Genomic DNA, 14,161 nt, shown 5'->3' with positions numbered 1-14,161 from the left:
AGGCAGTATCCGTGCGGTAAAAGTGCCATTTGTAAGTTAACAACTAAATCCAAAACAATAGTTATCGGCTTGGATAGAGCATGGAAACAATACATTTTCAAACTGCAATACAGGCCATGTAATCTATTTGATCATTTGCCCAATGCGAGTTAAAATACATAAGCAAAAACAATTGCAGAGTCAAAGCAAGAATAATTGAGCATGGTAGCTGCCCGAAAAATAAAATCGAGCACCCAGGGTAAAACATTTCCTTGAGAAAATACATGGGTGGAAACATTTCAAATTGACTGTTAGACTTTCAAGGGTAATGACAACAAAATAAGTGAAGAAAAACTGTTCAGAAGAGAACAAGAGTTTATATTTCTGACGAAGAGTGACTCAATAAGTCTTAATGAGGCCATTGAGTGTCACAAAAATCAAATAAAAGTGGGCTTGTATTCGATCATGTTCTGCCCCTCTTTTTTTTAAACCTACTTTTTGGGTATTTTAGTAGACAAACACAAATCCACATCAACTCACCAAAGTACATCCTAATAGGCAAATAACCCAGCCTCACTCGCATAACAAGCATACATCCAACTGATGATCCCCCACTCCCTCCCATCTAGTTTAGTTTAGTTTGTTTATTTATATAGCGCGGCCAAACACTCGGGTAACTGGGCGTATTAGTCTTGAGGGGCAACATAGTTACAGAAAAGTTGCACCTGCAAGATGCATAAAAGAAAAATACAATGGGTAGCATAAGGGCCGGGTTACAGCAAGGGCATTCTGAATATTAGAACACCACTGTTCATCTTTGACCGTATGATCTGTGGTAGGTGCTGGGGATTCCAGTTCGCGGAGGATAGTGACCAATTCTCTGGCATTAGATTGGGCATTGGAGATTCTATGATTGTAAACTTCACTTTTAGATTTGATGATTTCATTCTTGTAGCTAGAGTTTGGAATATGATTCTATTTTCTTGAGATGGCAATTTAAACCATTTGTTTTCAGCAGAATTTTTTAGAGCCCGGAGAAATTTCAGTTCAGGGGTTAAACATGGATTGATATGTGCTGGAGGTTTGATCTTTTTACTTTTTAATGGAGCAGTTTTTTCAATAGCTGATCGATATAAGAATACTGTAATATGCGAGAAACAAATCACACAGTGAGGCAACTCGCAATGATCAGGCTCTGCAGGGTGCCTAGCAAGGGGGTGGAAAGAGGGTTGTGCACAGTCCAAAGTAGGCCATTATATACTGGTGTTCACTTCTAAGCCCTGTGTTTTGCACCGCCCTGTAATCAATCACCTATTGTCTAATTCCGTACACGAGCATTAAACACTGCTTACAACAGTACCAAACGTTGACAATTTCTTTTGAGAAAAAAAAGGGAATATGATCTCCATACATGTACTTTTGACTGCCTGAATTTATCCTGCATCATTACACAGGCGGCCGATCCCTTCAACTAAGGCAGTAATTGGCATGAGGCCAATTGCTGCCCTAAGGGTACACAATTATTGATTGCATATTATCTGTTTTTTTATTGTTTGTGGACAGAAAAACCAAAGCAACAAAAGGAAAAAAACGAGGCCAAATCAAAAAAGGCATTGAGGAGGCCAGATTCAAAGCCATGTCCCCTAGCTGCTCCATTATCAGAGGCGAGCAGTCATACCACACACCTACAAATGGTGCAAAAGCAAATATAAGCTTTAAATGAACCATGCTCATCAAATGTCCCCATACAGCAGTCAGCCAAAACAGTGTGCATCGGTAGTGTCAGCGCATCTAGGTCGATCGGCAAAGGGGAAAAAAGGTAAATTCGACAGAGGCTACTCGCCAAGACAAAGAGCCTCATATCACGGGAAAGGGTGCACATGTGTCGGCCAGTATTACAAATGTATTATCTAGACAAATATGTTTCATGATAAACATGTTAATCAATAGGTTTGTAGATTGATGCATTTTTTGAATTTTGAAAATTAAGGTACTGTACTTAAACCGATATGTAGATTGACAAATTAAAGCATTACCTTCAGCAATTTACAGGAGGGGAGTTCTGGCAGGAAGCACAATTTATTGTGCCTTAAATACAGCTGTTCTAAAGATGCCATGCTGGCCAGTTCTGGTGGTATGGTTTCCAAAAGATTTGATGTACAATCCAGCTGCTTTAGGCCTGTAATGAAAAGAGCTTTCAGTGAACATCTTCCAAAGGATTATCTTAAACCTGAAAGTGCACGTTTTCCGAGTGATTGCACATTTGCCACAAGAAAATATAAACAAGGCATGGTAATTTCTTTTTTTTAAATTTTTATTTGGTTTGTCAAACCTTTAAAATAACAATACAATATCCCAATCCCTCCTTCCAACTCTTAGTTTTCTTCATCAATCTGAAACATCATCATCATTTTGATTTCACACATCCAACCCATGTACCTCCTCCATAACAGTTCTCTTAATTACGTAGACCCAGTTTCCCATTCTCAGTATCTAAATTACTTTTTAGCAATCGAAGGAAGTTTACTAGAGCAAATAGAACTACTCTGTTATTCCCCTCAAACAGTGCCTTCCACCAATCATCTGATTTCATGAATTGATGCTCGTTGATCAGTTTACCAAAATGTCTTTCTCTTTGTTGCTCAAAGGCCGGACAAACCATGACTAAATGTTTGATGGATTCATTACTCATTTCACAGAATCTGCACACTGGATCAATGTTAGCATACTTCGTCCATGTAACCAAACGCTCTTTTGTTAAAAACAAATTCATTCTGAAACGCATGTACAGGGCTCTTGAGTATTGATCTGGTAAGCAGGTTAGATATGTATGTGTCTGACCATAAGCTTTTGCTTCTCCCGGTACCTCACACATTAGAATTGAATTTTCTCTTGAGTCGCAGGTCGATATCAGATCTCCAGATTTTCATTTTAGCCATGTCTGGGTTCTCTATTAGCAATGAGAGACTAATGTCGTACTCCTTTAATAGAGCCTGACAGAGTACATTCCAATCAAACAATGTAGTGTCGACTCTGTCATTATCAGACTTATGTAATAATTCAAATTGCGGCACCAGAGTTTTAACCATCGTTTTTCTATATAGACTTATTAAGTTCCACGTGACTCTTGCTTGAATTGATATGAGCCCTAGCTCGTACCGTAGACATGTTGTCGATGTACCCTTTGGATGTACTCTTTATGATTTATAGGCACTCATTTGCAAGCCGCCAGCGAAACTTTCCTTTTTGCCTTTATTTCCCTGTAACTTTTCGAAAATCAGAATTTCACTTTTTTCTTTGTTGATTTTGAGTCAGTTTTCTGTTGTGTAATGCTCAAGACAATTGAGTTTTCGCTGGAGCCCAATAGGCGTCAAGTCCACCAAAATGAGGTCATCTGCATAGACCAGGTATTCTATTGAGGACCCATAAAGTTTTGGAGGAAAGGTGGCTACACCATTAAAGGCTTGCATTATGTCTGAGATGAAGAGATTGAAAACAATTGCTGCCAACGGGCAGCCTTGTTTCACGCCCTTATATGTGGCAATGGTTGCAGACAAAGTGTCCGTGTGTAACTCGCAGATTGCATCCACTAGGCTCGAGGGACAGTTCCACCTTGTGAGTTTTTCCCACAACAGCTCCCTATTTATGCTGTCAAATGCCTGTGACAAGTCTATCAGTGCCGTATAGATCTTTGTGTTTGACTTTAGTGCATCCATTTTTAGCAGATTTAGCAGTAACAGGTTCAACCCACATCCTACTCCTTTTACAAAACCTGCTTGTCTGGGATCTACGTGGTTAGCAGCTCTAGCCCATTTTAGGAGTTTTTGTTGTAAGAGGCTGGCATAGATCTTCCCCAAGACGTCGAGTAGCGCTATAGGCCTATAGTTTCGAGGATTAGTTCGATCCCCTTTTTTAAAAATAGGTACTACCACTGCGCTTTTCCAAGACTTTGGGGTCGAGCAGTTCTTAATGACTCTTTCAAACAACGTTATACAAAAGTCTGTCCATAATTCTGGATTTTTCTTGAGCGTAAAGTTAGTTAGGCCATCCGGCCCGGGAGCTCTAGAATCATGCACGTTTTTAATTACATTGAGTATATCAAGACGCTCAAACTCCAAGTCCCATTTCTTTAGCGCTGTATATACCCAGACTGTGGGAGATGGATCTTTAGCATATAAATTCGAGTAAAATTCGGCCACTTTTCTTCCGAGACTGCATTAGCTTGTAATGCATGTTGGGGAGCCAAGCTGTTCAGCCGATTTTTTACCAGACATTTTCTGTAACATGAGTTCGGAGTCATTTTGCATCATAATAGCTGCATTTGATTTATGCCAGTTCCGGTATCTTTGTTTGATCATTCGTTTGCACTCCTTCCTGGATATGATGCTTATATTTTTTAGGGCCCTTAGTTCTTGTCGCATGGCTCTTTTTCGTTGCATGACAGCCATATCAAATTTGTGTTTTGCTCGAAACCCCTTATGATTTGTGTTTTGTTTTCGTTCTTCATAATCACACAAAAGATCTCAATATTCAAGTGCTTTTGAGCCATGTTGGAAATTATGTGTAATAGCAGCAACTTCTGTGTCCAACAAGTTTATACAGATCCTACGGGAACCAGTAGTCACAGCAAAGCGCCAACCTTCCTTAATACACGGAGTAGAATGTTCAAATATAAATTGAACCATATCGTGGTCGCTATGCTTCATTCTGACAACTTCCAAGTACTGATTCCTGATCAGATCTTCTCCATGTAGGACATGCAGGAATGTCCCCAACAGTATGGCCATTGAGCATTGATAGACCACGGAGCTCCATTTCTATGCACCACTGAACTGCTACTTCTTCGTGTTTATGGGCCTTCTTATCCTTTAGCCCAATTCTGTCTCCGTTTGGGGCACAAACGATGTTTAGATCCCCACACACAATTAGGTCCAATGGCAGCTCCTTTGTTAAGAGATCATCGATCAATGCTGTAATTTGATCAATAAAAAGCGAGTCATCCTTGGCCAGATGGTTCCAATATACATTAATGATATACAAGCATGGTGCCTTACAACCATTTTGGTGGGTACTGATGGTGACAACCTGGATAAAAGAAGATGGATTGCATGAATTCAAAATCTGAAGGCCAGACGCTTTTTTTTATAGCCACAAGCAGGCCACCCATCGGTCTACCTTTTACCTGCTTTGTGGCTGGATTAAATGCCACTTCAAAGCCTTCCAGCAACGGAGTTTGCAAAAGCCAAGTTTCTTGTAAGCATAATATATCCAATCCACAGGCCCACGATGATTCAAAGAGGTGCAGAAAACCACGGGTATTCCATGAACCCATGGTGCACCCTTTAGGGCCCTCTGGTTCCTGGCATTACTTTTCCAGTTGATCGTTTATGGTTGCAGCCAACCATGTCCAGTCAACACCTCTGTTGCCTGAAGATTCTTGAGTCTTAGGGTCAACCCCTCTGCGCAAAGGGTTCACCGTTCCATTAATCGTTATTCTTATCGGATCCCTTGTGTGGGGTGCCTCGGTGGAGAGTAAAGCTTGATGCAGACCCAAAGCCGACTCTCCAGTTTTGATTTCGCCCTGGTTTGTTTCTATTTCTTCAGTCAGAGCGTAACTTGTGGCAGCAACTATTGGCAGGTCTGCCTTCTCTTCAAGCGAGCCAAATTGTCGGTCTTCTTCAATTTTTGCTATATCAAACCCCAGTGATATCAGCACGGGGCCAGCATCCAACAGGGCTTCCACAATGGGTTTAGACTGTAGATGTAAAATCACAGCATCATTTTTCTTTTCATTGAAAAATTCTACAATTTTTAGATCCGCAGATTCAATTGCTCTTAAACTTGGAATTAGATAGCACAACCATAACACATTGTGTCGGTTTAGGATTAGTTCATCAGAGGTTTCAATTTGTTCCAAGAGGAGTCGATGTGGCGCTTGTATTGAATGTGCTTGAAATTTCCTCCCTTTCTTGTTGACTTTTGGAGTATGCACATTTTTGTTACTCTGCCGCACTGTTTGTGTCTTTGGGTCAATTCCTGTGTTAAGGCTTGAAGTTTGTCTATTTCTGTGTGGTATCGGATGACCATTATTCACAGAGTGGGACTCTCTCTTTTGAGCTTGTGCATTGTCAGTATCAAGCAACACCTCCTGGTCAACTTGCGGGCTTGACAAAAGGCCTTTGATTTGCGACTTGGCAGAAATCAATCTTGGTTTGGCCTCTAATGTCGTAAATATAGGTTCCAAAAGATCCTTCGCATTTTGTACCGAGGGTAACGGTTGGATTAATTGGCACTTTCTAGATGGAAATATCGAGGACGTCGCTGCAGTTAAATCCTGTGTTACAGCCTGTGCCACCGTGTCACATGCATTTATGTCTGCCTGGACCGCCGGCACAATAAGACCTTCTGGAGCAATTACAGGTTGCACCATAGTAGGTGATTAAGGCAAATTCATAGGGTGGACCATGGCTGGCTCCTTCTCTGCAAGTTCTTCGTCATTATATGTTGAAAGGTTTATTAGCAAATCTGTGCCATCGCTGCTGCTAGTTATAGATTCCTCTAAAACGATTGGGCCAGCTGATACTGCATGTAAACCTTCCTTTCTTCCGGCGTTTTCCGCTCCAGGGAAGGGTGCATTAACCGTTACATTGACGGTTTTAAGATGACGCAGGAATTTTCTTGAGTCAGCGCTGCGTTTAGCTTTCCTGTGCGGCTTTTTTTATATTTTTTTGATCGAGCCGTTCCTTGACTGTGCACTACTTGCAGTGGTCTTTTGGGTGTCCAATGGGCCTTTAAAGATGTTGTATAATTCAGGCGTCGCATCAACCGCTCCCTTGAGGGGCATAGCTGGCGTTTGGGCGCTTGTTACTTCCCTGTTAGCTGGTATTGTTGAAGTCGATGGCACTTGAGGATTTAAAAGAGCCAAATTCAAGGCCACTTGGGACTCCTTAATAATGCTGGCAAATGCACTGCTGACCTTGTTTAGTTCTTTCAAAGGAACGTTCACAGGTTGGCAGTCAACTGCAAGTGTGCTATTCGCAGCAACCACAGGCAGTGATGCACCGCCTGGATGCTTAAGCGTTTGTATTGAAAACGCCTCATTGCCGACAGGGCTCCGAAGGTTCAATATAGTTTTCGTTTGCATGGGTGAGCTTAAAGTAGCATATTGTGCTAGGCTGCTAGCGTGCTTTTGAACATTCCGTGCAACATTGGCACATTCCTGCTCAGTAAACCGTTCCACATTTGCTGGTTTCGCTGTTTTAGGTAGCAGGCAGGTTACTGGACAAGGGGTCACATCCGTTTGTTGGTCATGCTTAATTTTCTGTTGTTAAAAAATCCCCAGTGCCTCTTTTGCAACTTCAGCCAACAGTCTTTTGTCCAAATTTGCATTTTTGGCATGGTCAACAAGGGCTTCTAGGGCGCAGTCGGTCTTTCGATGTATTTCATGAAGCACTTTACAGTGGAAGTTTTTGTTTTCCATGCTAAGCAACTTATTGTTTATTGTAGCAACCACTGATGAAAGTTCTTTTACGTTCTCATTAAGATTTTCATACATTTTGATGAATGGAGCAATTGATAGTGTCATGGATGAGATTATGGTTGCTTGTAAATCTTTGGCATGGTGAACAGTATCTCGCTCTTCTAACACGTTACTGCTAGCACGTTGGTGTACCCTATCACGATGCACAGGTCTTCTAATCTTCGGGTAGGGGCGTTCCATTATGGATGAATCAGTGGAATCTTCATCTGTTGAAGAAACAGTAGTGGCGGCTAAGAGTTTGGTGGGTTCCAACCGAAGTGGATTCATTGTTGAAAGCGGTGACGAAAGTTCCAGTGGGATAGTTGACATTTTCAGTTTTTTATTCTGTGAACAATTAACACTAGGCGACATGCTCCCAATTAGCCTCCTACGTTTCAATAGGGAGCTTGCCTCTCGTTTTTGGATTATAGGCTGTGGTAACGTTGGTGCTTCATCAACACACGGAGCAACATTTTCGCACTCCAACATGGACACTCCACAAGTCACTACATTTTTTGCAGCTCTTTCCGCATTAAGGCGTGTGAGGGCGTTTAAAAGTTTGTTAGCTACCTCCAAAGAGTTCCTTCTTTCAGATCCAAGTCTCAAATCGTTAAAGGGGGCAGGACAATCTTGAATAGGTGGCTCATTATTTTGGTCTTGACCAGCCACCCTTCCCACCCACTGTGGTGTCACACTCTTCACTAACACAACGTCTTCCCCACTTGTCTCTGAGACATTCTTACCCATGAATACCTCCTCGCTGGCATCATCTGTCACATGGTTGATGTTGCCAATAAAGGCTACTGTGTCTACAGCACTGTAAAACCTGGGCAGTGGGGACACCAGATTTCCAGTGGAATTAGGCGATTGATTAGTAGACAAATTCAAGTACGAAGTCACTACATCCATAGATCTCTGATGCTCATCCTTGCCACCAGCAAGCACACTGTGTTCACATGGCAGTTTTTCATCATCATCCATCAGGGCAACTAATGTCGTCACCATATTCACTTCAACAGGGGATCCAATCTCCTCCACAAGCCTTCCACGGGGCCCTCCGCCCATCACCTCCACGGCGGTAGGCCCCGCCACCCCGGCAGCACAATACCCAGGGTCGAATCCCTCTCCATTTACATCCCCAACAAGGGTAACCCCACCACTGCCGCTCATATCGTCCAATACTTGCCGCTCCTCAGTCAATTGGATTTCCTGTACATGTACATCCACTGATAACTCGGTCGAGGGCAGTATCAGTGGGCAATTCTCCGAATCTATGACTCGAGCAGGGCAATTGAGTGGTTTTAACATTGCACTGTGCACATTCCCACTTCTTTGTTCCCTTGGAAATGAGCTTCTAGATAATGTAGGCGGTGGAACTATAATATTTGGTGCTAATACGTCAGATGGGTGAGTAGTAGTGGTTATTGACTCAACAAGCCGCTCCGTGTGTAAACCTGCTGCACTAGCAGCCTTCGGCCATTCATTTATATACTGCGCCGGCTCCATGCTCGGCGTAGATTCAAGCTTACGCTGGGCTCGAGTTTCTCGCATTGTGCGAGCCCGCTTAAGCTTTCACCGTTATGTTTCCTGGAGGTGAATGTTAGCAATTGCAAGAGTAATTAAAAGATTGTCAGTAGAGGATTAGACCACATCCACGACAAAGTCACACACACCGGCTCCCGCTTCCACTTACCAGCGTATATATAGAAATGTGTAACCGTGCTGTCCGGGTCCAGGGAGAGCGTGGAGCGAAGCAGCTTATCAGCGCAAACAGCGGGAAACAGCGAGTCGTCTCAGCCCTTTTCTCCTCTCAGGGCTTCTCGCCGCAAGGGTTCCCAGCTGAGACTTTTAACAGCGTCTTCCAGGAAGTGAGTCAATGGCGCTCTCCGACGCTCGTGCCGGTTAAAGAGACAGGCGCTTCACAGTTGCAATCCTACGGTGTCATTCCTTGCCGTGCAGCATGTGAAAGCGTGTGTGTTCAAAGTGATAAACAAAACAAAAGCTTATCAGCGCAGCGGGAAACAGCGAGTCGTCTCAGCCCTTTTCTCCTCTCAGGGTAATTTGTATGGTTCGCTTTGTGGCCCACGACAATAGAGAGAAACATGTTAAACAAACAGAACAAACGTTTGCAATACCGAAGGAAATCTTCTTTGATGAAGGAGGAACCATCCACCAGCCATACAAACTCTCAAACTCATTGAGAAAACATAACCAAATTGGCTCACTACATTATTCTGTAAAGGCTGATCAACTCGGTCTACAAATCATGAAAGAAAACAGGAATAGCGACAGATAACCACTGATAAAGAAAGGAGGGGTGGGAGAAAACATGCCTCAAAGGGGAAGAGTGGGGGGGGGGGGGTCCTGTATTGGGATATTTACCCCCACTAACAGATACTAAAATGAAAGAGAAAACATGGTCAACAAAATACAGAGGTGTTCCGGTTAGGTAGAGGCCCTTTAACAATGAGCTCAGTGCATCCTTTGCTCGTAGTCCTTGCACTTGATTCGAGGGGCTGTCTGGGAGAAGAGGACGAAGCAGAGGGCCGGCGAGAAACTCGTCAACCCTGAAACCCTGGCCTCCTTGTGGAGTGCTTCTCCCCTCACTGGGACTGCTCAGATCAACAACGGGAGCCAGCCTACTGCAACCACAACAATAAAGAAAGCCCGTAAAGATGCAACCGCAGCAATTATGAGGCTGGGATCGGCTGTGGTTCAGATAAGGGGCAAGATACGGGGCAAGTTGAAGCGTACAAAAAGAAGTAGTGGAAGCCGGCTCCAACTCCCCACAAACCCCATAGCCACGCCACCTCCCACACGTAATCCAAACCCCTAAACAAACACCTGTTTAACCCCTTACTGCAGACTGTTTTTCCTCTCAGTGCCAAGCCCTTCTTTGGTGAGTTTGGTATGTCACCGTTCAATCCTGTGTAACTGTTACATGCAATATCTCAGCCAAATTTGGCCCCTTATCTCTTCCCACATGGAGGCGGTCATAACGCCACCAAGGAATCCTAGTTAGCTGTATGGGGGTGAGAGAAAATAACCAAAAAGAGCAATTTTTGTTTTTTCAGAAAATGCCAATAAAATGATGTAGAAAAAGCCTGTGGTTTTTTGCTTGTAAGAGCAAGGAACAAATGGTTTGCTGTTCTGAATTAGCTAATTCCAGGCTTTCAAGAACAGGTTGAGCAGAAACCAAAAATACATTTTTATAAGATTACCATCAGTTTTGTGAGAGGCAAGCGATTTTACCCTTTTTTCCCCCCAATAGGACATGTGTTCACGGAATGGAAGAGGAGGGTAGGAAAGCTGAATGGGAAGACAAAGGTAACATTTCAGAAAAGTAGACAATTCCAGGTTTAGGAAGGGGTCATTTGCGCAGGTCAGGCAACAACTATGTAGGTAAAATTACCATAATTTGGGTAAAAAAAAAAAACAGTAAAAACTGAGCCATGGTACACAGGATTCTTATGCTGACGGCCTAAACAGACATACTAAGCATGCGTAAATAATGAAAACAAATGTGGTGAGGAATGACGAGCATACATTTTTAAAAAGAGCACAGGCAAACCTTTTGAAGAGTAGGTGACTTGTGCAGGTTACAAAAGCGTACAGTGCCTAAAGCAGCGACTAAATGTAGGTTATGTTTGGGAAATGGGTAGTGTAACTAAGTGCAGATGAAAGGCTGTGGTGTTTTTCACGTTGCCTCACGTCATGGAGGACGTGAATAATGGATGCCGGTGCTCGCAAGGAGGAAGAACCCCGCATATTATTACGGAGCGCACTTCAGGATGGTGGTGATCAGGCAGTAGGTGCTGCAGATGGGGCTCCTCTTTCTGATATCGTGCTCCATCCGACTTTCAAACAATTGTCGGTATGCGGGGAACTAATCTCCCCCCCTTCCTCCCCCTCTCCTGCCTCTGGGAGTATCCACGCACTCCCCTCTAATGGAACCTGCATATCCTTCTTTGTTATTATTATTGCTCACGCATTGTTTTGGATTGTGGCCGCTTGCCTCCCCGTTCTTTACTTTCACTCCATTGGGATTGGGAATCTCTATGGCCGCATGTCTCCCTTTGTTTGCTGTGCACGCACAGTACCAGCTGGTGGAGTACCAGAAGGACACCTGACCTGGCACCCTAGATGCCCACAACCAGGTGCAGTGATTCCACAAAGATAACAAAATAGTTGGAAAATAAGCAGGCTGCTGGTTTAGTCTGGGCAACCAAGAATAGTCTATGGATATATAACAGGTTGTGTATGTTGCAGGATGTTGGCCGGGGCTGCAGGAATCAACCCACATTTACTATTAATCTCTTGGACCAAATAAAGAGAACATTCAATGATTTATTTCCTTTGATTGGAATCCTAATGTATACGGCGCTGAAGCGTAGTACATCCATACTGTACACTTGAGAATGACCTAGTTGAAAAAATTTTAAATGTACACAAAGACTACATCAAAACATGGATGACAAATACTGTTTGATGGGTTCAGGGAAGCGCCGAGGGTCACGTGAGTGCTTCCCATGCTTTTAGAGGCTTGTATCGTTATTCAACCTGTGGCAGTGGCTGAGGGCTGCTGGACAGTGGCAAGAGCGTTCTGGAGACCAGCAGACATTGATTCCAGATACACTTCCTCACAAATGGGATTTATGATGCATTCCTATTTGGCACTGTGTGTTTATATGTCTTTTTTTTTTTTTTACAAATGGGTACTCTGATCTAAGCGCTTTTGGGGGTGGGGAAGATGTGGGTCATACTCTTATTGTGTGTGGGCTCTGGGGTATGCGGGAGTGGGGTTGGGCAGGGGGTTGCTGGTGCCTACTGCTGCTTCCTGTAGATTTTGGTTCTCTATAGGTCACGTAGTAATCCGGTTTGCTAATGAGCTCCAATTGATGGGTCTAGGCGGAAACTGGACCTAAGGCCATGATTTTAGTGGTATGAAGTTGAGTAGTCTGCCTTGTCATCCATTTCTTACTGATCTATACTAGTGGGTGCGGGCGGTTGTGTTGCAGATGAGTTGAAGTCTTCGTGCCATGGAGGGCTGCTTTGAATGCTTACCTTGCAGATTGTAGGGAGGTTGGGGATAGGGTGTTATCAGCATTGCTTGGATGTGAGATAGGGTATATTTCTTTTCGCACTATATATATTTTTGGGATTGAATGGGGTATTTGGGTTGGTTAAATCACAATGACAGACTACTGTTGGGTCTATGGTATTATAAGTTGTAGGGTTTGGGATATAGATACTTGATCGCACACCTTTTGGCTTCACTAATGCTGGCTTTGAAATGGTATTGTGCTTCGGATAAGGAAATGGAGGGTTACTTGTGGTCTTCATACTGATTTGGAGTTCTTTGTAGATCGTGTTAAGGGTAATATGGGAAAGGTTATTGTTATCACTGCATAAGTATTGGGTGTGGGTTCTGGGGCAATTACAGTTCAAGACTTTGGAGTTTTTGTACATAAATGCCCTCACTATCAACTTAAAGTTTTGCAGGGTGTGCTGTTGAGTTTACTATAGGTTTGTTCATGGGTTCGGTGTGTTTGTGTTTGTTGTGTATCGTCCTGTAGTGTCTACACAACTCAGTCTATTTGCTTCCCCCTTTCATCTTTTGAATTGAACATGTTCTGGACCAGTATGGATGGTTTCGGGTTGTACAACGCATTTCGATGGATGATCTGAGGGTATGTTCCTGGTATGTTAAAGGCCTTAACATTCCGAGGAAAAGGAAAGAGGCACTGAATAGGCTGAAGAGGGAAAAGATAGATATTGCCCTTATTCAAGAAAACTCATTTGTTGGATGATTCAGTGCACCTTCTCAAAAATAGATGGTATACAGTTCTAAATCAAGGGGGGGTGGGTGTACTACTGTGCAAAGGTCTGCTGCTTCAGGTGGAAAAGGTAGTGATGGATGAGGAAGGAAGGGTACTTCTTATTGATGTCAAATAGGAAGATAAGCTAATTACGATAGGTTCCATTTATGGTCCGTGTAGTAGTGGTAGTCCTTTCTTTGGGACACTGTCCTTACTTTTGAGAGAGATGGGCGGGGAATATATAATTTTGGGGGGTGATTTCAATTGTGTGATTGATGGGAAAATGGACCGTTCGGCACAATGTAGATATACTGCTGAGAGTGCAAGTAGGACCTTCAAAGAGTTTATGGATGGCCTGGATTTAATTGATGCTTGGAGGTTTGTTCACCCGGAGGAGCAGGAATTCTCCTTTTACTCACCGGTACATGACTCTTACTCGAGGATTATTTCTTATTTCTAATAGGTTAGCTAGCAAATTACAGGATGTGACTATTAAGGAAAGAAGTATTTCGGACCACTCTCTGATGACGATGCAGTTGAGTATAGGACAGGAAAGGTCAGGGTTTGCTTTAATCAAGCCTTACCATCAAACTTCGCTCAAAGTGCCTGCCAGTGTTTTGTCGAAGCAGCCTTCTGAGAGTTAATGACTTAATTGGAGTTGTAAACCCACTACTGGTGTAATCAAAATGTCTTCACCAGGTCTGCTTTTAGCTACTCGATTTATAAGCACTATGCATGGCCTTCACTTAAGTCCTGTTAAAAATAAACCTTGGTAAAGCCAACAGTTTTGGCTTGTGTATGTATTAGGCATTTGCCAGGCACTGCTAATAGGTGCCCAGGTACT

General features: G+C 43.2%; 1 protein-coding gene across 1 annotated transcript in view; it reads right to left on the bottom strand.

The window, feature by feature from the left end:
• LRRC40 (leucine rich repeat containing 40) overlaps positions 1–14,161 on the bottom strand; it is a 1,512,829-nt gene that overhangs the window by 736,383 nt on the left and 762,285 nt on the right. Inside the window, exon 6 of the mRNA XM_069641925.1 lies at positions 2,016–2,158. Coding sequence (XP_069498026.1) covers positions 2,016–2,158 — 143 coding nt within the window. The remainder of the gene's footprint in view (positions 1–2,015; positions 2,159–14,161) is intronic.

Source organism: Ambystoma mexicanum, chromosome 1q, assembly GCF_040938575.1.
Source record: "Ambystoma mexicanum isolate Mex_15411 chromosome 1q, UKY_AmexF1_1, whole genome shotgun sequence".
Classification (NCBI taxonomy): domain Eukaryota; kingdom Metazoa; phylum Chordata; class Amphibia; order Caudata; family Ambystomatidae; genus Ambystoma; species Ambystoma mexicanum.
The sequence above is the reverse complement of the archived record's forward strand: the minus strand, read 5'-3'. Positions and strand labels throughout refer to the sequence as shown.